The sequence below is a fragment of the Medicago sativa genome, chromosome 4, assembly GCF_051527215.1.
Source record: "Medicago sativa cultivar Bolivia chromosome 4, Bolivia_mono, whole genome shotgun sequence".
NCBI lineage: Eukaryota > Viridiplantae > Streptophyta > Magnoliopsida > Fabales > Fabaceae > Medicago > Medicago sativa.
In genome coordinates this window covers 70,668,174-70,696,129 of record NC_140752.1, presented here as the reverse complement: position 1 = coordinate 70,696,129, position 27,956 = coordinate 70,668,174, and the positions used below count along the sequence as shown (strand labels likewise).

The 27,956-nt window shown below is 32.0% G+C and overlaps 2 protein-coding genes across 2 annotated transcripts; both read right to left on the bottom strand.

The window, feature by feature from the left end:
• Positions 1-6,589: 6,589 nt before the first annotated feature.
• Positions 6,590-8,591, bottom strand: LOC146931403 (NADH dehydrogenase ubiquinone 1 beta subcomplex subunit). The gene is made up of 4 exons (XM_085702904.1): positions 8,452-8,591; positions 8,298-8,343; positions 8,141-8,200; positions 6,590-6,845 (listed from the first exon to the last, which is right to left on the bottom strand). The coding sequence occupies exons 1-3, from the start codon at positions 8,556-8,558 to the stop codon at positions 8,150-8,152; spliced, it is 204 nt and encodes a 67-aa protein (XP_085559030.1). The 5' UTR covers positions 8,559-8,591; the 3' UTR covers positions 6,590-6,845; positions 8,141-8,149.
• Positions 8,592-15,643: 7,052 nt separating this feature from the next.
• SCPL34 (serine carboxypeptidase-like 34) lies at positions 15,644-23,669 on the bottom strand. The gene is made up of 10 exons (XM_085702903.1): positions 23,390-23,669; positions 18,542-18,652; positions 18,209-18,304; positions 18,046-18,138; positions 17,876-17,964; positions 17,499-17,774; positions 17,023-17,159; positions 16,787-16,879; positions 16,415-16,520; positions 15,644-15,909 (listed from the first exon to the last, which is right to left on the bottom strand). Exons 1-10 carry the CDS (start codon positions 23,643-23,645, stop codon positions 15,760-15,762), a joined length of 1,407 nt encoding a protein of 468 aa, XP_085559029.1. The 5' UTR covers positions 23,646-23,669; the 3' UTR covers positions 15,644-15,759.
• Positions 23,670-27,956: the final 4,287 nt, after the last annotated feature.

Below are 27,956 nucleotides of genomic sequence, written 5' to 3'. Positions count from 1 at the left end.
CGATAGCGTGAATTCGAATACAAATTGCGATAGCGTGAATTCGAATAAAATAAAAAGTACGATAGCGTGAATTCGAATAAAAATTGCGATAGCGTGAATTCGAATAAAATAAAAATTGCGATAGCGTGAATTCGAATAAAAATTGCGATAGCGTGAATTCAAATAAAAATTGCGATAGCGTGAATTCGAATAAAATAAAAAGTACGATAGCGTAAATTCGAATAAAAATTGCGATAGCGTGAATTCAAATAAAAATTGCGATAGAGGTATCGTTACATTACATAAACGACATGTATGTCAACAATTACATTACATTCCGGAATGTACCTTTCAAGTGCAACAATTATCTTACCACTGAATGGGGCAAATTCAAACTTGCTAAGCAGCATGACTCCAACATTCGATGGGCATCTTGAACGATGGTATTCAAGTGCCAACGAAATGAGGTCCATTCCTTGACACTTGAATACCATCGTTCAAGATGCTCATCGAATGTTGGAGTCTTGCCGATTAACAAGTTTGAATTGCCCCATCCAGTGTAAGACAATTGTTGCAGTTGAAATGTGCAATCCAACTACAACAATCATCTTACCTCTGAAATGGGGTAAATTCAAACTTGCCAAACAACATGGACTCAAGCATTTCGCTCGACATTCATGCTTTCATTTGAAAAGAATAAATTTTTGTTAGGCTTGATTTAGATTAAGGTATTCAAGTGCCACCGAAATGAGGTCCATTCCTTGACACCTAATACCTTCATCTAAACCAGCCTAACAAGAATTTAATCTTTTCAAAGGAAAAACATGAATGCCGAGCGAAATGCTTGAGTCCTCGCCGTTTGGCAAATTTGAATTACCTCATTTCAGAGGTAAGACAATTGTTGTAGTTGGAATGCACCTTACCCTAACTAACGACGATCTTCTGGTGGAATCAAGCTCTTGATGATATCTTCAGTTGATCTCAGCAACGTCACCCGCATATCGATCCACTGGAACTTGGTGTGCTCCCAAAACATGCTCGTCACGTTTTCGTCGTTCTTTAACTCCACCCAAGTGAATGATACCCTCCCCTCGTCGAGCTTTGGACGTTTATACATAATATTTTGCACCCTCCTTGTGTCTCTGGGGTTGACTCCTTGGTAGAATTCATTCAGTTGATCCTTGAGACCTCTTAACGTTACATCAAGGCACCGAACCTTCAACCTCTGAGTTTCTCCGCCGTTGAATTTTGCATGAACGTCGATCCACCCGGCCATTGCTTCAAATCTACACAATTACAAATTAAACACAATCAATGAAAAACTCATTCAAATATTTCATCAAACACTTGGAGTGCAAATTATACATAAACCCTAAAAATGATAACTACAACATAAACATGCAAAGATCAAAATAATTAAGCAATATTACTCATTTGCATGTAACATTGTATCATATATTGCAAAAAACAAAATAACCAAAAATTAAACAAACCCTAAATCTAAAAAAATCTAATCTAAGTGTAAAAAATCTAACATAATCATGCAAATATCTAAACATCATAAGAATTAAACACTATAAGTCATTTGCATGTAGCATTCTATAATTTCTTGCAAAAAAATTTAAAATTTTAACAAAACAATAAACCTAAAAAATTCTAGATTAAGTGAAATTTTTTTATCATAACAACATAGTTTAAGTGAAAGCTTACTTGTTCTTGTTGTTGTAGTGTTGTTTGATTTGAAGTTGAAGGAATTTTGGAGTTGGGTAATTTGAGAGAAAATTGAGATTTGTGTGTGTTGTTTGATGAAAATGAGGCAGAATGAGGTTCTGCCTGGGCTAATAACATCACGCAACGCAACTTAAGTCACGCAGCGTGACTTAAGTTGCGTTAACATTACAACTAGCGTAAGTTAACTTACGTAACGCATGTTAACATGCGTAGGGGTATATTTGTATTTTACTTTGGGAGTGAGCAAAACTGTTTGGGTAAAGAGCAGAATTCGAATTGAAATTGTCATAAGTGGCCCAAGTGGAGTCATGTGGCCCAATACATATGGCACTAGTATGCTGCCGACATGAGGTTTGACATAATCAGTAACGTAAATATAGGTGAAAAAATATTTGGTTTTCACCAAATGACCAGTTGAGAAATTAAAAGAACCATAAATGTTGATGACAACTTGAAATTTTGGTTCTTTCAAGAAGAAAAAAGATTCTGGTTTAACATTGGCTTGCCACTGCACTGCATGTGCATAAAAGTGTCACTGCGCATGAACCATATGAAAAGTGAAGGTTTGCATTTATATCATCCATTTGCAATTGAAACTCCGTTTCTGAGCAAGATTGCTTTTTTAGGTTAATTCAATTAATGATATATATGGTCTATAATATGAATCACATACATAATTAATTGAATGAACCTAGTAAGTCAAATTTACTTATAATTAAACACGGAGGGAGTATGTACTATTATCCACTGCATTTGAAGAAATAGTATTCCTTCCTGTCATGTTTATAAGAGAAATTTAGGTCAACAAAAGTTGATGTATGTAGTTAAAAATTCAGTCGAGATACGTTAACTTTTGTTGACCTAACTTTTTCTTATAAATAGGACCGGATGGAGTAAAACACAATAAAACTTAAAAATAATTAATGATAGTGTGATTCATTTAATGATAGAACTCGTCATTTGTTTTTTGTTTCTATCGCTTTCTTAATGACAATCTCCATTTGTTTTTATAAATGGAGGGGATCTTTATTCAATTGACATGAATGTTTTTGAGTAATATGGATCCAACAAAATTTCACATGGTTGTGGTCCTTTGATATCATCCACTTGTAATATGATACTCCCTTTGTCTCACAATAAGTGATCCATTTATAAAAAATAAAAAAAACTGTCTCGATCAAATTCCCATAAAACCTTATTCGGACTTGCTACTTTGATTTTATCCCCTAAACCCTACAACTCTAATTTTTTTTTTTAAGGACCCTACAACTCTAATTATAATAATTAATTAGTACTAGATTCATATATACTTCCTCCGTCCCAAAATGTAAGAAAAAAAAATTCAATTTCTTTGTCCCAAAATGTAAGCAACTTGAAAACTAAAATAAACATAAGGGACTAACTTGAAACTTTCAAAACGTAAGGGACCAACTTGAAAACTAAAATAAACGTATGGGACCAACTTGAAACTTTCAAAACATAAGGGACCAACTTGAAAACTAAAATAAACATAAGGGACCAAACATGCAATTAAGCCAAAAAAAAACAATCATTTATCCTATCTAATCTTGTTTTTTTTTAAATTACCTTTTCCAAGAAAAACTTTTGTTTATTCTCATGAAATTAAATGCAAATTGCATTCAGTTTTATCTCTCTTTCATTTTCTCCATAATCAATAGCTAATGAAAATTGATTTTACAGCTTCCTATATTACTTATTCCAAAAAAAAACACAAAAAACTATACTCTAAATTCTTACTCCCTCCAGTCACTATTATAAGCAAATTTTGACTTTTTAGGTTCATTCAATAAATGATGTATGTGGTCTACAATATAGACCACATACATCATTTATTGAATGAATCTAAAAAGTAGAAATTTGCTTATAATAGTGACCGGAGGGAGTATGTTTTACTCCCTCCATTTCTTTTCTTTTGATGTTTTAGGACTTCAACTTTATTTCAAAATATTTGATGTTTTAGGATTTTTAATATTTTTTATCCAATTTTACCCTTGTTGAAAAACACAACATTTAATTGGAAGTTTCAATAATAAATGCAATTGAAGTTTCAATTTGTATGGTGAGTGTTGATAATTAAGGAGATTGAAATTTTGAGAAAGAGCAATTTAGTCTAAACCTTACAACTATTCCTATACTTTAATGATTTCTTAATACTTGTGCAATCACCTAAAACATCAAAAGAAAAGAAATGGAGGGAGTATGTTTTAGTTCTCTCTTCTCCTTCTAATTGCATGCGATTGATCAAATTATATGTTCAACTACATGTACTCTTGTTTAAATATTGAGTAAATAGGCAATTACCCCCCTGAAATTGTAAGTTTCATCAATTACCCCCCTGAAATTAATAAAACTTCAATTACCCCCTTGAAATTGTACAACGTTAATCAATTTACCTCCTCCGTCAAATTCTTCTGTTAGTCAACATGACGTTTTGCAAATACCCCCCTGAAGTTTTGCACTTATGTGCAAAATGCCCCCCCGAACTTGAAAATTTATATGTTTTTTTCTTATCCTTGACTCAAAAGATATTAAAGCAAACAATTAACAGTTAATTTTAATACTTTAAAATCTACAATATTACAATCCAATATTACAATTAACATTTGGATCTTGTATTACAATTCAATATTTTAGATAACAAAAAGCAAAACAATATACTAGTCCATAACCACTTTGTAATACTTTATTAGATATGGAAATCCAAACTCAATAATACTTCGTTTGTAAATACAATGAGCACGTGACAATCAACATAAGCATTACCCTATGGAGCCTAACACTATTTGGCAATATTGATGTGTTTGACACCTATGTTGGGAGTCATAAGCTAGAATTTCAAAAAGAATTTCAATTCAGCATTGTTTTGATAAAAAAAAAAAAAAGAAGCAGTTCAAAACACTCATTAGAGCTATTCCTGTTATTCCTATCATCAATAAAAGTAAGTTATTCCTGTTATATTTCTATGTTTGATATCAGTTTCTATCATGATAATTCAGAGATTGCGTCTTAAATAACTTAGATATTAAAGCTAACTGTTAATTGTTTGTCTTCAATATCTTTTGAGTCAATTATAAGAAGAAAAAAAAATCAAGTTCGGGGGGCATTTTGTACATAAGTGCAAAACTTCAGGGGGGGTATTTGCAAAACGTCATGTTGACTAACAGAAAAATTTGACGGAGGGGGTAAATTGATTAACGTTGTGCAATTTCAGGGGTAGTTGAAGTTTTGTTAATTTCATGGGAATAAATGACGAAACTTTCAATTTCAGGAGGTAATTGTCTATTTACTCTTTAAATATTTAAACAAAAGATTTATTGTTCAAAAGTATAATCGATTTAAAACTATAAGAGAAATCAAATATTATATAGTTACTGCATCTTATAATTTTATCTACTGTTATTTGTGTCAAAATAATCTACGGTGATTAAATTTTGGGTCATTCTAAGTAGTGTTTCGGGTGCATTTGTTAAGAAAAATATATATATATATATATATATATATATATATATATATATATATATATATATATATATTTGTAATTGAAAAACACATTTTTTACACTTTTAAAAGTTGACTACACAAGTTTCAAGATAATTTTACTATATTTGATTTTTAACAAATGTTCATGGGGCTTGCATTTTTCTTAAACTTTTTTTATTCAATTATACTTTTAATTAACTATGTTTATACTAGACATTAGACATTGTGGTCATTCAAGAATCACTCTGCATTGTTTAGATCTCCAATTGTTTTAGGAACTTTTGTTTTTACAAAAACTGACATGTTTTTTAAAGAATTTCTGACCAGAATCCCAGAGCTATCAACTCTGTATCTATACAATGCTGTTTTGATTACTGCAAGTTTGAATAGAAGAATGAAAGAAAGATGAGTCGGATTCTCATTTTTAACTACTTCGATACAAACTCCCTGTTAGCCCTAAGCTACCATCACAGTATGTCTGGAATATAACCTTGCTGCTTCATTAGTACATTCCTCTGAATGTATTAACATATCCAAGGCATTCAATTCCAATCAAGATTTTACAAAGAAAGCTCTTTGAAATAAATGGAAATGAACGGCTGCAAATTTTGGTTCTGGCTTGCATGTCAACCAAATTCTCAGTGACAAGAGTTTCAAAATACCAGCTCAAATTTTTGTGAGTGATTTTGATCAGTTCAATTAACCCCCCAAGTTAAGTGGATTAGTAGAATGTGATTTAGTTAGAATGAATTTTAAAAAAAATTATTATAACAATAACAATTATATACATCAGAGAAACACCTATTTGCACACTGCTATACTTATCACCCTCTGCTCAACCGGCCATTGCTACTCTGTTAGTTTCCACCACACCGGCACACCAAACTCCCCCTTTCTAAAATTCTAATTTCTTGTTCAACTCCCTATTCGCAGGTTCTCACCCACACAACAACAAGCCATCCCTCTTGGTTTCTCAGCTTCTCATCCACACTCACATCTTCTAAGTTCTCTATTCTTATACAGAGTCTCTCCTCATTTCCCTAAATGGCAAAACACAGCTAACAGAAATCTCCCAGATTCTAAAACTCACAGTTCACTCTCATTGTTTATTCCCTCTCACTCTTGTTATCTTCCCCTGCCAATTGCAACCAACAAACCATACAAGTGTGCCACCATTTTCAAGTTCCCTCCCTTATCTCTTACTCCTGTTTTGTATTTTTCTGCATTTTTTCAATTTCATAATGTCTTCATTAAAAAAAAATGAGTTGGGTTAGATTAGCTCACTTTCTAACCAACCTCAGTGAGTAGGACTGGCTCACCTTGACAATTCTACACTATAATATCGTGTTGTTATTAACTCATAGAAACAACCTTGTCGTAGTTGACACAAACTCAATATATTAACATAAACTTCTCACAAGAAACATGGATAATTTGTCTAAACAACAACGACCATAAAGCTTCATCCAAGTTAACAAGTAAGGTGCTCAAACATAGCTATGTTCATGGAATCATGTAAAAAAATCTCTTCTTTTATAGTCAATTTATTGAATGAAACAAAGTAAACATTTGATTAACACATTCATGAACACAGATCCTTCACGTTCTGATGCTCCTGATTTTGCAGCTGAAGCCTGCCAAGAAATCAATACATATGTTAATCATAATTATGCAAATTATGTTCTTACAAATATTCTCATTAATTATTTCATTGTCTACAGCCCCAACCCCACTTCTACAAATATTGTCAAAGACTAAGTTGTATACATATATAGCATATGTCCTTTACTAAATATGAATGAATTAACAGGCACTTATTTGCAAATGTGAAAATAAAGAGGGATAATAGAACTTAATTGTCCTTGCTTCATTAAAAGGTATACCATATGAAAATTGAAGAAAGTGAATGATCTTATTTCTTATCAGATATGAAAAAGCAGTTATTGTAGAAGTTTAGTATGACCTGTTGGTGATAAATCGTACTTAAATAATAGTATTAGTTCTTGGGAACAAAATAAGTATTGTACTAAATAAACAATTACAAGACATACTCCCATAAGAAAAGGTCAACAAATCCTAATTTTCAAAGTACATAGTAGGCTTAGCAGGGGTTAAATCAGGTTCAACGGAAGAAGATCGGGGGACATCATGTGGAACTATCAGGGGTGGACCTAGCCTCCTAGGTGTGGCTCTATGGTGGCATTTTCTAACTCTTGTTGAAGAAAAAAAAATCTCTACCGGTAAATCATGAATACCACACATGTACATACCAACTTTTACTACACTTTTAGACAGAAAACTAACACATTTGATAACACGTTAAAACAAGCCAATGTATGATACACAAATTACTCTCTCATGAACAAACAAACAAACAAACAAAATTGATAGTTTTATTAAACCAAATATTTGAATACCAGAGTTACACTTATTTGTCCCCTCCCACTATTCCATCCAGTGTCCACCCCTGGGAACTTTGTCATATAAAACGACCCAGATTTTGAAACGTCACAGGCTTCATCTGCCAAACCCTCCTAGTCCTAGATGCATTGGGTGTATAAATCATAGCTATCAGTATCTAAACAATACATGAGTTGTAATGTTGTAACTTAATATCTGAATTTGATTCTAAATTGAACTCAATCAATATGAACCTCTAGTGTGTATCTATCTATCTATTTGGACATGAATTTCATCATGAATCCCAATTCATTCTAATGAATCACCGCCTAAACATAGTGTAGGAAACCACTTTTTTGTCAATATTGTATAACCATAACCCACACATGTCATTTGATATAATTGACATATCGGCTTATAATTTTATTTAGTCACTTGTTTGTTTACTTAAAAATGACATTTTTACTCATTCAATTCACAATTCGGAAAAAAGGTATTCGAATTCACAATTAACAAACAATGATCATACCTAAGAAAATTAATGCTCGTCTCCATGATCACCATGACCCTCCCAAGGATGCCTCCAGCCCTAAATGTAAAAGAAAACAAATCAATCAATAAAAAAAAAAAAAGTTACAATTATTTGCAATCATAAAATGTTCATTTCAAATTGCTGAGAGTGTTACCAATACTACAGGAGCATCTTGCTTTGCTCTGTACATGACCCAAAACCTAAGAAAAACAATTAATTTAAAATCAGAAGCTAAATATCAAAAATTTCAATTAACGAAATTGAAAATAAAATTAGGGTAAGAAATGAAAAGAGAAAGAGGAACAAACCACATGACAGCACACAAGCCTTTGCCGGTGACAGTGTGCCAACGCTTAGGTTGATGAATTGTTACGCCTTTGTAGGTTGTTCCGCCATGTCCATGTCCTCCACCCATCTCTTTCGATTTCTCTCTGACTCAAATGCTTCTGGTTCCGACACTAGATCTCACCCTTCGTATTAACTAACTAACTAGCATAGTTTATTTTTATTTTTATTTTTATTAATATGTGAAATTCCATTTATATCCCTTCTTTTAAAAATCAATCCGATTTTTTTATTAAAATAAAATCATCAAAATCCTCTTTAACCTTTTTACGAGTGTTGATCACTCTACAATCTTCATCATCATCAGTCGTATACTCGTATTTCACGTCATTTATAATATGTAAAATCATCAATTTTAAGTGTAAAAATGCCATAGATGAAGCAAAACTAAATGATTTTAAAATGTTGGGACAAATTAAGTGATAATTGAGGGTTCAAAATTGTAATTAAGTCATATTCGTTTATTGTTTTACTAATCATCTTACTCCAAACAAAGTCTTGAGAGTTTAATTTTCAAAGAGATCAGAGACGTTTTTAAAGGATCATTATTCAACCCCTCTTCTAATGACATTTACTTCAACTTCAACCTAGAACCATACATGTCATCAATCGGTCACTTCTTTATCTATTCAGCAACGTTTCACTTAGTGTTAGGTTAAGTCCCTGTTTGGTTACGCGGTGCAAACGGTCTAACGCACGTCCAATTTCTCAAACGCAATTCCGACGTGTTTGGTTCTCGAGCAACACTCTACCGCCGTCGCACGTTTTCCTCTTCAGAATCGATTTTGAAAGAAGCTGCTATGTCTAGCTTTTTGAAATCGAGTCTTTCCACCGCATAAGTACATATCAGGATTTGTCTCTTTTGCCCTTGAATCTCATCAGTTTCTTTTATATACTTTTTATATTTGACAAATCTCTTCACCTACCTGAGAAACCCGCTACTCCATCTCACCGTTGGTATGCGTGATTTTTTTGTTGCTGTGAAATATTATTTTTGTGTTGCAGAAATCTGAAGGACAAAGGTTGAAGAAGACACTGTTGTTGGGAAGAAACAGTGTTTTTTGTGACGCCTTCTTGTTTTCTTGTTCCACTAAGTCCCATCTGAAAGGCTTTTTTAATGGCCCTATGTCATTCTAAGAGCCCAACTAATTTTAATTTTTATGAAACAATAATATGAATTTTAGTAGTTTAATTACCGATAGTTTTTTAACAATCTTTTGTTTTTGTATAAAGTTTTTTTTAATAATATTTACACAATTGTATTAAATTTAATAATGAAACATAAAATTTAATAACTAACTAAAGATGTAAATGAAATTTGTAAAAAATCAAATAAATGAAATATGTTTTAAATGCACACATATGAGAAACCCATTTTGGTCATTTACACAACCAAAAGTAATTTTGACCTAAAATATCCAAACATCATATTTCATACAAATCACTTCAATTGTAAAGGTATCCAAACACAAATCACTTTTCATTCAACTCACTTTTAATCAAAATCAATTCTATAAAATCAATTCAACCAAAATCAATTTTCGTCACCGCATAACCAAACACACGCTAAGGAGAAAAGGGATTTGACAGAAGAAAATATCATAAACTAAGCATGGAAAAGTTATCCGACATTCTCTTCAAACTCATAAGTAGAATAGATCTTAAGTGAAACTATATGAATTCAAATACTATCAAATTTTACTAAAAAATTGTGAAGAGATGTTTGAAATACTATGACATTCATCATCAAAAAGTTTCTTTAGCTATGTTCATATTTTCTTCAAAGCAATGCAGTACACTGAGAACTCTGTTAAAGCCCAACTTCCTGGAAAAATGAGGCATTGGTAGTACCAACATATAAAAAAAAAAAAATCTTAGCTCCATATTGACCACATCTTTTCTTCTCCACTGCAACTTTGACCATTGTATTCAGTACCATTGTTTCTTTCAACTATGTTGATTTTCTTCGTGCTTTTTTTTTTGGAAACAGCATATACATAACAACAGCCCAGCACAAGACGTGCTAAAAGGCAAGGAATACAAGAGCCAGTACACCAAAACACAGGCGACAAAGGCGAGGAAAACAGAAACAGCAGCTGATCCAAACAAACACCAAGCCAATACACCATAACACAGGTGACAAAGGCAAAGAAAAACAAAAGTAAAACAAGCCAATACACCCTAAAGCAGGCGACAAAGGCAGAAACAGCCACAGCAAAGGCTACAAAACAGAAAACGCAGCACAGCTGCCTGCACCTGGACAGTCCCCAAAACACACCAAAGCTGCTGTCAAAATCCCCTAACCGCGAAGCGCCAGACCACCTCTCCTAAGCAAGCAATCCCTAGGATTCCAACACCATTCATAGAAGAAACAAGAAGCAATCCGGAGCCTACTAAGTGCCCAACACCAAGACAAAGCCTTGACTTCATCCACCAACTCGTCAACGTGCTTAAATTGGTTTTTGAAGATCCGCGCATTTCTTTCCCTCCACATCGTCCAAATTGCGGAATACCAAATCAACCAAAAAGCTTTCCTTATCCGCCTTGAATTAACCTCGTCACTCCAACAAGCAAAATGCATATACAAGTTTTGCGGAGTCATATAATTAATTCCTAACCAATCAAACACCAAACGCCAAAACAACCAAGCCACATCACAATGTAAAAACAAATGAGATGTTGTTTCCTCCCCCAGACCACACATCACACAAAGCCGGGGATCCTCTTGTGTTAGGACGCGACGCAATGCAATATTTGATCGCGTAGGAATACGATCAAGAAGCGCCATCCAAGAGAACGCTATCACCTTTGATGGAGCCGAACTCTTCCAAAGATCACCAAAAACTCTTTCCTCAAGGTCATTCAAACCATCATCCAATAAAACAATTCCCTCTAGGACTCTATATGAAGAATTGACCGAGAAATTACCTCCATCATCCGGCGTCCACCACCATTTATCCATATCCGCCCCCAAGGTGAAATCTTCTAAGAGGGCCAACAAGTTATCGATTAAATTTTGCTCCCAAATAAAAGGTTCCCTCCTCCAACCAAAATTCCATGTAATCTCCCCATCAATGGAATCACACATATCCCTTATCTTGGCCTCCTTAAACAATGAAATATTAAAGAGCCTAGGAAAAGTGATAGCTAAAGGGTGGTCACCAATCCACTTATCTTGCCAAAAACTTGTGCCTCTTCCATTTGATACCCTCCGCACCGCCCTATCGAAAAACCAATTACCGGCGATACTTCCTTCTAACTTAGACAAATCCTTCCACCAAATGGATGAGAATCGCGGCCATCTAAAACCCTCCACCGTAATGGGGGTGGCAAAAGAATCCCCATACTTATCTCTCAACACCACTTTCCAAAGAGGCATTTCCTCTTGAAGAATTCGCCACTTCCATTTCGCCATAAGGCTCAAATTCACCAATCTAACATCTCGCACACCCAATCCGCCCTTACTTCTAGGAGAACAAACCCTCTTCCAATTTACCCAACAAATCTTCCGGCCACCTCTCACTCCTCCCCAAAGAAAATTCCTTTGAATACGAATCACCTCTTTTACCACCCTTTCCGGAATTTTTAAATAAGACAAATAAAAGATTGGGATAGCGTTCAACACCGAATTAAGGAGAACAATTCGACCACCAAGGCTCACATACTTGCTCCCCCAAGAATTAAGCATATTCCTAAGTTTCACCAACATCGGCTCCCAAGTGGAAAACTTTTTAGGATTTGCTCCCACCGGCAAGCCTAAATAAACAAAAGGAATACTTCCTTCTCTACAATGTAAAAACCGACAAGCCGCCTCCATGAAGTCTCTAGGGACATTCACACCAATCAAGGAACTCTTGTGAAAATTTACCTTCAACCCGGATGCCATTTCAAAACCTCTTAGCATTGCCTTAAGAGTCCAAAGATTTTCCACCGTGGGCACACCAATACATAGAGTATCGTCGGCATATTGGAGATGAGAGATGGTCAAACCTCCCCTCTTAATTTCAAAACCGTGAAATAAATTCCTATTCACCGCATTTGTCATTAAACCACTAAAGCCTTCGGCCACCAAGAGAAACAAAAAAGGTGCAAGCGGATCACCTTGTTTCAAACCTTTTTGAACACTAATTTCCTCCGTGGGACACCCGTTCACTAGGATTGACATCTTGCCCCCAAACACACAAGCCTTCATCCACCTCACCCATTTATCACAAAGACCCACTCTTCTCATCATATACTCCAAAAATCCCCAATCAACGGAATCATAAGCCTTTTCAAAATCAACCTTGAAAATGAGACATTCCCATTTAGATCTTTTAGCCAAATCAACCACTTCATTCACTACCAACACGCCATCCACCAAATGCCTCCCTTTCAAGAAAGCGGATTGAGATCCGGAGATGATAGAGTTCATTACTTTTGAAAGCCTAGCCGCCAACACCTTCGAGAGGAATTTATATAGACTTCCAAGAAGAGATATAGGGCGATATTCCTTCAATGACAACGGCACTTGAACTTTTGGAACTAAAGCAACAAAGTAGGATAGAAAGCTCTTAGGAAGCACCTCATTGGCATGAAATTGGTCAAACATAATCCGGATTTCATGCTTCAAAAGATACCAAAATTCCTTGAAGAAAGCAAAGTTAAACCCATCGGGACCCGGGCTTTTATTCCCATCACTCTCCTTCACCACCACTTCAATTTCCCGAAGGGAGAACAGGGCTATTAAGGATCTATTCTCCTCTTCGGAAATCATATCAAAATGAACCCCATCCAAAGTAGGCCTATCTCACTTATCATCCGCCACTTGAATTTTAAAATAATCTACCACCGCCCTTCGCACATCCGCCGGAGAATCAACCCAACCCCCTTCCACCTTGATAGCCTTTAAAGAACTTCTCGCCGCTCTAGTCTTAACACACCTATGAAAGTATTTGGAATTTTCATCGCCCTCTTTAAGCCATTTGGATTTAGATCTTTGAAATAAAGAGGCATTCTTACTATCGCTCAACTTATACTACTCGGTTTGAGTAAGGAATACTAATTATTTCAACAAATTAACTTTGCTCTAACGTGGGGGGACTATTAAATGATTTCAATAATTATGGAGGAATTACTATTGATTATTGATATGTTGAACAACTTTTGGTTTAAGTTGTCCTATTAATTCCTACATACATATGTAAATCATTTAATTTAGATTTCAGTGTGCAAATTGATTTTTTTACAAAATTAGGTTATTAATAGGACATGTAGGATTTATTAATCAAGAACTTTAACATCTCATCTCATTCCATCATGCTTCTCTATCTGGCATTTATCAATATTGTAACTTTAAAATATTGTATTAGCTACGATAAATCACACATATAAAATAGAGATAACACATGAAAACTCCACAATAAAACAATTATTTCAATCAAACGGTACGATCTCACACATATGATTCCAAGTGTTCAAATCTCCCATTTAAAAGCAACAATCACATCGTTAAGTTGGTAAAATGTCATGACATAAACACGTGTCCAAAAGCTCGGATAGCCAAGCAAAGTAACCCTTGAGTCAGTAAACACGTTAGAAACCCTTTAAACTCCTACGTCATTCTTGAGTTACAAGTCTTGATGGAAGGGAATACTGTATATAAGTGAGAGCTCATCTCAGGAATTTCACATCGGTAGAAAAATTTTGGTATTTCACTTGCATCAAAAATTTTAAAAAAATTCCACTTCCATACTTTTAGACTTATTACCCATCACAATAATTAAGGATCTTGGGGGATAGTGTAATAGTACGAGTTTAAGATGCCCTACCTAAATATCCCTTTGGTCGCCCAACAAGAAAACTCACTAAGAATATGCCATGTAGCCAAATAAGGGGACCAGATTCAAGTTACCTCATCTTACAACATGGTGCAGGTCAGGATCTTACCTCATGCATCAACTCGTGCACCATCATAGGAGTTACCTTGTTCATATCCTAGGAATGAACAAATCGGCAACGTGTTCCACCACCTCAAGTATCAACAAACTATCATATTCTAACTGACTTGTTCCTACTTACATGGAGCTTATTTGAATCTGATATGTGCTCCTTCCTGTCTCGAATCAAATTACTCCAAGCAGTTGGAACATGTTAATAACAAACTGAACTAAATTAAGAGAGCAAAGATCGCAACAACCAAGGAGCGCACTCACAGGTATGATCACATATTACTCACCCCTACTTTTACTCATATTGCTATCTACTAGCACCTTACTTATTTGGACATTTGAGTGTCTTTCACAAGCATACCCTCCCCTGTTTGGAGAAGGAGCATATGACTAGTCACAGTGAATTTGTTCATCAGTTTGAAGACCACACCTCATACTCAGAAGGTACACCCCACTTGTTAATACAAGATCAAGTTAGTTTAGGTTAGTAGGTTAAACGAATCACTTGAAACCATGAACCCTCTAATCATTTAGGCGTTCCAAAGTGATCAACAAATAGGCATATGCCAAAATTAAAATGTTGTACATCATTGGCATGAAAGGAAGTAAAGTAGTACCATAGTATATCATGTAGATGAGTAAGTTTCATCAAGGAGAGAAGTATTTGTGTAGTCACAACCAAATACAAATTATTTGGATGCACATAAAAAAGTACAAATCATTTAATTATTTTTAATATACAAATTATTTAACTATCTCTTCTTCAACCTTTTTATTTTTATGTACATACTTAAATGGTATGCCTAAGTCTTGCGACCACCCAAGACTTTCTATATCCAAGGATGCATGTGACTAGGCGATCAATTCAACCAAGTATAAGTAGATGGTGGGAATTTTGATGTATCTCACAACAAATTAGACTTGATTTAATCTTTCTTATGAGTCTTGTTATTTAATATTATATCAAAAAGCCTATTAAGATAAATTTAATGGCTATAAAAATGGTTCTTAGATATTCAAAGGTATCAATGAATATAGGAATCGTGTACAAAAAATGAGAAAAAAAGTTATTTCAAACTGTTGATAATTTTTTCTATTACATAAAAGCTTTAATGTAAAAATATATTTTTTTTCATTCATTTTAACAATAAAATAAATAACTGGATTCAAACTTAAGTTGTGTGTATATATAGTACTACCATTCACACTTGAATGAGAGTTTCAGTGAATAGTACAAACAAACAATCATGGGTTAATTTTAACCCAAAAAAGAATCAAACATATATCCAATCTTAATGTGTAACAAACTAACATCAAAATGATAAATTAAGAGATGAGTAATTAAATAGGATGTTGTGGTAATTTCTTATTGACTAAGAAATGTCGAACTAGCTGAAGAGCTTGTTTGGGAGCAAAAGTAGGAACTTGATGACCAGCACCTCTTATGGTCACAAATGTTAGTCCGTCATATACAATGTTCCATCCTCCCACCTATAATTTCATACCACAAATAAAAAAATGTTTCATAAAGTGGAGAGTAAAATTGGAATAATAAGAAGAAAAAAAAATGGAATAATAAGAATATCAATTCCACATGAATTCATGTTAAAACAAAAATTACAATTTTGAGGAAATTTTATGAGTATACAGTTTTAGAAAAGTCACTTCGTCAGACCACTTTTTTTTTGTTAACCCTCTGATTCTTAGAGAAAACAGTCATGTAATCCAAAGTTCATTCACCACGTTCGCATTGAGCCAACATTATTAGTTCTATTTCTATTTATTCACAAGAATAAGAATACAAGTTTTTTTTAATAGACAAATAAGAATATAAGTTGAAGTTAAGGGGAACAAAACCTCAAGTAGAAGTTGTATATTACTATACTCTAGCATAATTTAATTGATAAGACATCGTGAACAATTTATTTTAAAAAGTAATTAAAATGAATAATATGAACTTTTGATAAATAAATCAACTTAGAACAACTTGGTTTACCTGGCGACTAGTATACCAAGGGGTCCAATCTTGAACTATAGGGAGTCCCAATTTTCTTAATGTGTATCTTGTTGCAGTTACTGGAATTCTTCCATCTGTATCTCCACTATAAAAATGAAAATAAAGTAAATTAGAAAAAGAATAAATAAACAAAAAAATGAAAATAAAAATATCACTTTTGAATTAACTTACAACTTATAAAAAAAATATTTAAAATAAACAGAGAAATAAAACAAGCGTATGGTTCTGAATGTCCAAAAGTTACTACAAACATATTTATGAAAAATGAAGTGAGAGAACTTCTAAGAAAAATATACTAGATTAGTCTATTTTTATAGAGGATTAATAAAAATGTTGCAATTAATTATTTACCTGTAAACCCATATACGAATACCACCAGCAATAAGCTTCTTGAGGACAGGAAGCATGGACACAGGTGCATCATTCCAAAATGTTATATTATTACTAAGGACAAAAACATAAGATAGCATCAATGTTGATTTATATTAATATGAATGACACTTTATAAGGTAGATTTGATTATATATGTATACATTCTAATATGTAATATGTTCACAAAAATTGAATGAAATTAGTGAATCACATACCTGCAGTGACTCCATGGATAGGGAATTTGTGTGACATTAGCATGAAGTGCCTTTTGAACCTCTGGCTTATTTAGGTATGCTGCAGTGTAATCTGATGCACATGGATCATATCCTGCCAGATTTTTATGCCACCCATCCTGTTAAAATCGACAATTCCAACATCATACAACATACTATTAATAAAACACAGTTCGCTTATCGACATTGTGTCAGTTCATGTGTCACACTCGTTCTGAACAAAGGTCTCATACGCTAGTGATCTATACAATGTTGCAAATCATATTAGTTGCACACTTCACTTTCGATAAGTATTCTTAGTTGTTGATAATTTATAATGTACCTCATCTTAGCAGTGTACTATTGTGCTTTTGGTACAATTTAAAAAAAATACAAATACTAGCTTTTAAGTTTTTTTTTTTTAACAAGTACTAGCTTTTAAGTTTGAAATTGGAAAGTATAAGATTGATGAAACTCACAAATTTGGAAAAAGAATGAGGGGCTTCCCTTCTGACGTTGCTGATATTGCTGAAACACATGGGAGCGTACAAGCTATACATGTCTATAATCTTATACACATCAAAGTATTTATTAAGTTCCGTATTGCATTCATCTGTTTGATTTTGAATTGGATGGCTGAAGTTGCATATGGTTGTGATGTTATGGTATAAACCATCAGATATTACAGCATGGTCCCATGCATACTCTATCATACCTTTTTGATCTGTTTCATCATCCAATAAAGCATTTCCAATCTGTACCAAACATTTCATTGTGTCAAATTAATATTAATATTGGTTTATAACTTAGTTAGCTTCTTTATGACTTTTATTATTATTGATTAATTTGATTATACCATGATCCCTTTGAAGTTAATGTAATCTTCCTGGGAAGAATTGTGATTGTTATCCAAAATGAGTTCAGAAAGTTGTGGAACATAATGTCCTGAAATTTCAATACAAACTCAAATTAATTTAAAGTTAGGAACTTAGTGTTTATTAAAATTATTTTAGAAGTTAAATATACCTGCATAGCTTTCACCAGCAATGTAGAAATCATGTGGTTTGAATTGAGGAAATCTTTTAAACCAATTGATGAGGAATGTGTGTGAATCCTTAGCTGGTCAATGAAATAAAGTATTCGTCAATAAATCATCTAAAGTGAAAGTACTAATAAAAATTGTTGTTACCTGTAATGGTGTCACCAAGTTCACGTATATCACTGGTGGTGTTGGTGTAGGAAAAACCCACTCCAACAGGGGATTCAAGAAACAAAAGATTTGCAGCTGTAGAAATCATATGGTATGAGATTATTATTTTTCTTTAGAATAGATTTAGTTTATTTTTATAAAAAAAAATCAAATAACTACATTATTGATAGATTATTAATATTATGTGAGAACTTCTTTATTGCAATATTTAAAGTGTGTGTGTGTGTGTATACGAGAAAATTGTGCAAGATATACAAGTTTATCTCAAATTATGTTACCCGTGTGAAAGTTATCAATTTGAAATTGACCCACCTTTATTCCAAGAATATGGGTTCAACTTGAGCTTAGGTTGGCTGCTATTTTGGGGGAAAAAGGGTCCAAGTTCCTCAGCTTCTCCATAGCCAATTGAAGAACAACCAGGGCCTGAAACATTAATACATATTTACTATAATGCACATTTATGTCACATTCAGACCTAGTTATCAATTCGTATTGCTAATTGTATATTATTGTTTCTTATGCAATGACTGTTTAGGCTTTACTAAGTACTTTTATATTTTTTTTTAGGGAAATGTTAACTAGTGCTCCGGGGCACTGGTTAAGGACCATAAATAGAAACTTTTTATAAAAGTTTGTGTAATCAGTGCATTGAAACTTGAAAATTTTGACATTTTAAAAAAATAATTGCTTAATTTAACATGCTTAAAGAGTGCTCCGGGGACACTCGTTAACAAAACCCTTTTTTTATTAGCTATTGGTCTATTGATCAACTCATATTCAAAGAAACACACACGGACAATAGGAAATGTGGTGATTGGATTCAAACCAGGAATTATTCATAGAATATCCTCACAAACAAACCACAACAGTAACGCTAATTAGTTGTGTGTGTATATACATACACACACATGCTAGCGTCAATACAGACACAAATGTTTACTATGTAATTTGTATCAAGTTTCGACTCGAGAATTCTCCATACGTAAGAGTCAGGATCAAACTGTTAATCACTTGGTTAAAAGGTCTAATTCTCTTATCACTTAAACCAATTCATCATTGGTAAGCAAAACTTTAATGAATCTTTTTATAGAAGTGGATCAAGTAGTTACGGGTAATAATCACTTGGAACTTGAATGATATCATTTTGCTGAGAATTTCCAACTTCGGGATTGCGTAGACTCATCAAAAGCTGAATTTTTTATTGTGAAAAGATGAAAAGCTGGGTTTTATGTGGGCCAAATATTGGGGCACGTCATGTTGCCCAAGTAAGTCCAATTCATGTTTCCAATTCATTATTAGGAGAATGACTTATGTGATCCAAAGCATTTTTAATTAATGAACTAATCGACTTAAGGAATAGCCGGCAATTTAGTGGACAGGATTAAACTTGATGACTAAAATGTCTACACAATCTCTCAAAAAAAAAAAAGTCTACACACTACAATTTGATTGCAATTTTGTCTTTCGAACTTTTGTTCAAAGTTCAAACTATGATTAGAAAGACCAATTTAATTAAATGCCCAATTAAGCACAAACCAAAAGCTACAACTAACTAACTTTGAAAATGACATAAAGTTTACAAACTAGAGAAATATTGAGACTAAAAGCTTACTAGCTAGCATCATGATGGTTTCAAAAAATAATCAACGATAACAACTAACTTGAGGAGCTCCTTGTGGGATATGAGAAATAAAATACTCTTCAAAGATGAAATAGCATACCCAATTAAAGTGGTGACTCAAATCAAAATTCTCTTTTAGGGACATAAATAGAACAGACACTTCAAATTACAATACTCTTATTGATAGAGTAACCATTTATGTTGTTTGCATAACATTTAAACTTGTAATCTCTATGTTTATAAGTTAGAGTATCTTTTGTAATCTCATTAATTGATAAAATTTTGCTTAAAAAAATACGAAAATGCAGAAGTATTATAGAATAGACACTCACACATGACACATTGCTGTTGAGATCATTTCAACAACCTTCATCAAGTTGCACTTATGTATTCTATGATTACGATTATTATAGTTGTCAATAGTATTCTATGTTATATCAATTTTAGAAGAATAAGTAAGGGATATTCTAGTGATAGGCACATTAATTTAATAATAGTCAATGAAATATATGTAATATTTAAAAGAGAAGTCCTGGTGAGCTTAGTTCAGTTGGTAGAGACAATGCATAATATATGCAAGGTTTTGGGTTCGAACCCGGCCACCACAACAAAAAAAAAATTAAAAGACAAAATTACACAATTCGTCTCTTAACTTAATTTCAGATAACACTTTCGTCCTTTATTTTTTTGTCCCGATTTAGTCTTTTATGTTATAAAATATCAACAAAATCATCCTTTTTTAAAACCATCAAAAACTCTAAAAAAATCATCAAACTCATAAACAAACTCAAATCTTCATCATACAAAACAAGAAACTCATATTTCATTGAAAACAATTCATAAAAAATGATAAGAATTGTCATTTTATTACATAGAGGACTAAATTGAAGAAAAAAAATAAAGGACGAAAGTGTTATCTAAAATTAAGTTAAGAGACGAATTGTGTAACTTTGCCTATTTAAAATTATGGAAAAGCAAACTTGTGCCCTTAATGCATAAATTAATGAATCAAATATTGTAATTTTTTGTTGAAATGTTTGCATTGAATTTAATTTTTGAATTTGTGTTAAATAGAATGCACAAAACTTGAAGGAATATTTCTATTTTTGGGTTCCTTAACATGTGTTTTAAGGGCACAAGTTAGCATGACCTTTAAAATTATAGTAGTACAATACATTAAACAAATAATTCTTTTAATGAAATATAGAAAATAGGGTTAATTAAGTTTTTAGTCCCTATAAATATTCACAATTTTGCTTTTAGTCCCTACAAAATAAAATCACACTTTTTAGTCCCTGTGACATTTTCCTTAAGCATTTTAGGGACCAAAAATGTTGATGGAAATTTTTGACAGGGACTAAAAATGTTGATGAAAAAATTTTATAGGGACTAAAAAAGCTGATGGAAAATTTTATAGGGACTAAAAAGTGTGATTTTATTTTGTAGGGACTAAAAACAAAATTCTGAATATTTACAGGGACAATTTACTTAATTAACCATATAAAATAATGTTTTAAGATATGGGTTTCAACTGTGACGATAAAATATATAAAAAAAATTGCTTTTGAGATAAATATCAACAATATTTATATGCAAAAAAAAAAAGTAAATTATCATATTCATAAGCAAAATTTTCCCAAGTTTTTTTTTATATGATTTATGGAAATTATTTTAAAGTATCCCTTCCTTTTGTGGTCACTGATGATCTAAAGTTTTCTTGCCTTTATGTTGCTATCAGCATTATCTAATAGAAAGGGGTTATAACTTGGGTTCAAAGGAATATTTATTACTTCTATCAAATTTCATCATGGCTGTTTCTGCTGCAAGTTGAAGCCACTGACTAAGAATTTGGTCAAACACCCACACCCGCATGCTTGGCCATATTCATTCCATTATTTAGTCTTTGTACATACAAATTATTGCCATTTTTTATTTTGTTTTAAGCAGTTGAATACTATAGCAAACTTGCAACTTATGACTTTTCTAATTCTATATTGATAAGTAAATGAACTTGATATATGTTTTTTTTTTAAGAAAGCCAAAGCAAATGATATTAAAAACGAGGGCACCAATTACTTAATAAAAATGGAAGTAAATAACTTCATAGGCCATTTTATAACTACTAGTAATAATCAAGGGAACAACGCATAAGATGAAAACCAAAAAAAGAGAATGGTGATTTTACAAAATTATTCTTACTAACCATTGAAGTATTTTCATCTTCATATAAATGGAAGTGATGCCCTTAATTTTTTATTTTTTTTGAGGGAGTGATGCCCTTATTATTAATTTAAGGGTAGTACAATTGAATTTTTTTTAATTAAAACTACATTGAAAATTGAAAGAGACATGTAACAATTATTAGTTGACAGAAAGAGCAACAAAATTGTTAAAAGGATGCAGTGGGCAATTTGGTTACACATTTTGATATAAGAAAGTCTCTCTTAGCTCTATACAATAATGCCAAACACTATTGACAAAGACACAGTGAAAAATCGTTACAAATTACAATTCTTCCAACAAACCCAAGGTTTAGAATTGTAAGCCAATTTAGGAATTTGTGAGTTGTCAGTTATGGCTTGTAGCACAATATGATAAGTTTTGGAAAACCATGCCATGTGAGTGGATGGGATTAAATGCATGCATGAGCGTAACCCTCTATTTGGCAGCACTTTATATTTATATGTATATAATAATACGAGTGTCTAAGATCTTATATTTATATATCCTTACTCACAAACAATTTTACCTAAAATGATGTTTGGTTCTTACACTTCAACTTGCAACCTATTAGTTAGAGTTCTTTTCAGCAAATATTAATTTTTGTTGACCCACTTATGCAAATATTAATAGTTGTAGATTTCTTGACAGGTAATAGGTATAGTTACTACTATGTTACAATATATATTCTAATTAGTTATTGTTATGGTAAACATCTTGAAATTCTTGTCCCTTAAAAAAAATCAGATTAAGCCTATCCAGAATTGTTTTTAGTAGGTTTTGTTTTTCTTCAAACAATTTTTTAAATAATTAAACATGGTAGTGACTGATGATCAAATCGATAATGATACTATATACACATATACCAACATTGTCACAATCATTCATAAATTGGTAGATTAATAGTAACGGTTAATCCAATTATAGAGGAGGATACATATATTATGAAACATCCTAGTTTCGTTAACATTTCATATTTCAATGAGATATTTTACCATTATTTGACTTTATAAAGTGTAAAGGGGAAAATCAACAGTTATTAATCAATGGTTGATTATATTTACTTAAGTATAGATAATTGAAGAAACACCTCTATTTTCTACAACCTTATTGATTGTCACTATTAGAAGGGAAAAAAAAAATTAACGACAAAGTAAAAATTAAAAAACAAATGAATTCATATGGGATTTTATGTTTTTCCTCACTACTAAGTTTTATTTCTAAGTAGTGTAAATAAATAAAACATGATTGATATATATGTAGTAAATTATAATTCTCTATATATATGCCTATAATTAAGAGAGGAGTGAGAGAAATACCTCCATTGAGCCAAAGGAGAAGAGGTTTTGTTTGAGGTTGATCAACAGACTCAAAAAACCAATAAAACAGTGCTCTTCCATGACTTTCATTAACATTTACGTAACCAGCATATTGTTTGAAATTCACTGGAGGCTGCCCAGGTAGTCCATACACTCTATCCTCTTCTTGCTCAGTCACACCAAAAGCTTGTTTGGTCCAACAAACATATAGAAGAAGAATAACAACATTAAAATTTATAATTGAACCTAAACCCATCTTATCTTATAGATTTGATAGATTATTTCCCTCACAAGACACTGTCTCTATATATAATGAAGGGTGACTTAAGAAAACAGGCAAAGAGTCATGTGTATAATTACTGTAGCTAGCTAGCTATTACTGTTGCTTTACCTTAAAAAAAATTATATAAAAAAATTTATGAAAATTATGCTTGACAATTGACATGCCCGGTTTTGAAAGCATGCTTTTGGAAGAGTATATAAGAATGATAGAAAGAAGAAAAAAAAACAAAAAGTTTTTCTTGTGAGTCAACATCACGATTCCAATATTAATAGTATTGAATGTTAGATAATACACCTTCAAATTAGCTGTTTATAATTGCTTTGACTGTAAATAAAGGGTATAGATACATACTCCATACATTATACTTATATGGTGTATATATACATATTTGGACTTTTCCAAAGCTTCATTTATGTGAGGTTGAGTGGAACTTTGTAATATGAGATATTTCATTATTATTTTGTTTTCATATAGAATATCCCATAGGGAGTTTAATTTAAGGGCCATGATTTACGGAGTGGTCAATTGCTTTTGGTTGAAATGTTTGAAGATTCTGCCAACGATATATCAATATCTATATGGTTCAAGTTAGTATCTTTTTAATGAACCATCACATTGTCATTGATATATACAGATACTAGAAATCGTCTAGAATGGCAGGTACAGTAGACACTGAACATGATCCATAAATTTATTAAAAATAAATAAATACATGATCAATGCATCTTCAAAAAAATAAACTAAACATGATCAAAACAGTATTAGTTATTATCAATTGCAGAATATTCTCTTTGGATTTTCTGTCGGCCTTTTTGTATTGAAGAATAACTACAGTATTTCAAAGGCGAAAATAATTAAGCCGGCCTCAAAACGGCAAAGGTGAAATAAACGAGGGGAATTTTTTCACTACAAGTTGAAAAGTATATATACTCCCTCTTGTTGCTATTGTAAATGTTAAAAAGTGACTCAAGATTGATGTTATTGAATCTATTAAACTGTGACGTGATTTGGAATAATTGTGGTTCGATTTGATGAAGCTGGAAAGCTGGAAGATGAGCTTGATTCGTCGGAAATCGTGGTAAGATTGGAAGCAATCGTGGTGTGATTGGAAGAAATCGTAACAAGATTTGGGTGGGAAATCGTGGCGAGATTAGACAGCTGGCGGCAGCAACGGGCCAACGGTATTGAGTACAAAAATGAAAATCGTAGCGCAATCTAGTGTAATTATGGCGCAATTGGCACTAGATTTGAGCACAATTTAAGCAGTTTTTGACCTATTTGTTGAAGGAGCTTCAGAATCTCAAAGCTCAAGGATGATACTTTTAAGGAACTTAGAAGTTAAAAGTTGAGGGTCTTTGGGTTTGGGGTGAGATTCAGAGAGAAAAATGTGAATTTTTTAGAAGCAAGAGATAGGGCTTTTGGAAGATGGCTGGTGCCTTTTGGAGAGAGATTCATGGTTTATGAAATATGGGAAACACATGAGATTTTACGTCTTTGTGAGCAACTTGGGTGAATCTTAGGAGACCAAAAGAGGAGATCCTTAGGAAATAAAAGGTTAAGGGTCGATTTCTTTTGCGGTTAGATTCTAGCGTTTGAAAACACGCCTTGGGTAGTGAAATCTTTGAGTCTCTTGGTCACACAAATATATTCAGAAAAAGGGTATAAATTAGGTGTGCTCTTGGAGAGCTTGTTGAAGCTAACTTCTTGTAACTCTTTTGTATCTCTAAGTAAATTAACTGTTTGATAGTGAAGTGGAAAGATTTATCTCCTCCCGATTTAGGTCATTATTGAACCAAAGTGGAAAAAATTCTCAATTCTCCGAATGTTGTTCTCTATTCTCTATACTCTCTTTATCATGTTCCTCTTTGGCTTGATTGTGGTTTTACTTTACACTTGGTTATTAGATCAGATCTAAATCCGTTGTTGCTTGCTACTATTTTTGTTATTAGCCGTCATTGATATTTGTCTTGCACATTTAAGTTAATTGATGTGATTTTTAAAAGTAAATTTTACTTAGAATAGAAAAGGATGGAGTATCCTTCATCAAACAATTCTTCACTTAATTTTAAGTTGTGGTAGTTTAGTTTTTAGATATAAATTCAACACTAAAGTCAAACAAACTTTGTGATATGCAGGAGTCTAATTTAAAATTAAGGTTTTTTTTTAACATAAATTATAATTGCGTTTTTTTTTTGGTGTCCGGGTTTCGAACCCGGACCTTGCATATATTATTCATTGTCCTTACCAACTGAGCTAAACTCATGGGAATAAATTATAATTGCGTTTAGAATATGATCACAATATGGTTTCTATAAAATATAAGCTAAATGCCTGTAAAATATAAAATATAAGCTAAATGCCTGTAAAAAATATATAAGCTAGATGATATTATATGATTATCATATGTTAACGATTAAAAGAAAAACAGTTCAATAAATCAGTAAATATAAACAATTATATAAATTACAATTTCTTTTGATATAGACCATGCTCTTAATTTCACCAAAGACGGGGATAACGAATCACTTTATAGGTGTGTTTGTTTTGGCTGAAAAAAATTTTAGATGTTGCGTTAAAAATATTTAGAGATTTAAAGATTTTGTAAAAATATATAAGTTATTTTTGTTTGTTTATTATCTAAAAAAAATTATTTTTAACTAGTTCAATGGTTACCTACCTTCTATTTTATTTAAAAAAATTCACTTATAAATAATCATACTTTATCGACTTTAATAATTTTTCACATACTTAACATCGTAAGATATTGACTTTGTTTTGGCTGAAAAAAATTTTAGATGTTGCGTTAAAAATATTTAGAGATTTAAAGATTTTGTAAAAATATATAAGTTATTTTTGTTTGTTTATTATCTAAAAAAAATTATTTTTAACTAGTTCAATGGTTACCTACCTTCTATTTTATTTAAAAAAATTCACTTATAAATAATCATACTTTATCGACTTTAATAATTTTTCACATACTTAACATCGTAAGATATTGACTACACATTACCTACCACAACAAAAATCAATACATGAAAATGTAACCATATATATATAAGCAAAAATAACTTTGTACAAAACAAAAAAAAAACTCGACATATAGAATAAAAATGATATGCATCTTACGAAGGAATAATAATAATAATAATAATAATAATAATAATAATAATAATAATAATAATAATAATAATAATAATAATAATAATAATAATAATAATATACATAAGATGTCATTCTTTACATGCTTCCAAACACTAAGAATGCGACATAAGTAATATAGCAGCCTCGTTTGTCTTCATCTATTTATTCACATAAAATCGTTAAATTTATACTAAGAAATAAAAGAAAATAGAAGAGAAAGCTAGAAAAGTATGACTAAAACATTTGGCCAATCTCCTTAAAAAAAAAAAAAAACATTTGGCCAATCAACATGATAGAATAACTTTTGAATCAATATCCTACCACATAAACATATGAATAGTCAAGGCACATGTGTAGAGTAAGAAAGACCAAAACAAAAAATATATCATTTGTCACAATCTATACAATAGAATAACTTAATCCATATCCTGTTATATAACCCAATGAATAGTCAACACATATGAAGAGTAAAAAAGGCAAACAAAAACCACAATATAAAATTAAATGATTTTCTTTAAAAAAAAAAAAGTGAAGATGAACCAAAATGTATGCCACAGACATTTATCACCGAATCGCAAAAACCATACATTTATACACATAATGATCATTTTTTTTAAATACACATAATGATCATGTATAGAGCAATATCACTAATAAAAACTAAAGACAAAGCCACATTTGAGATAATAAATTTCATGTAGAGACCATGAATAAACTAATTCAAAAAAATATACCGCAAATAAAAAAAAATACTGGTTTCAAAAGGATTTTTAATAATAAGGTATGAGCAAAAAAACTCAACTATCAAAAAGGCATCAACAAATAGTTGTGAAAAGGATAAAAACTACTAAAATAAATTATTAGATAGGAAATAGACGAAGCGTCACTCACATAAAAAATCGACACCATTAGTAATCATGTGTTTCTCTTTCTAGTGTTATGGATAAAACCTGAAATCAAATTAACAAAAACACAAAATTACATTAGTCTAAGAAAATAATGTGTTCTTTAGGTATGATCTTCTACACTATATATGTGGCATATATCAACTTGTTTTTGAGAGAATATATCAACGAGTGTATGGATTGCAAATGTAAATCCAAACACAAAAATAAAAGGAAAGGAAGGAAAAAGGAGAACTAC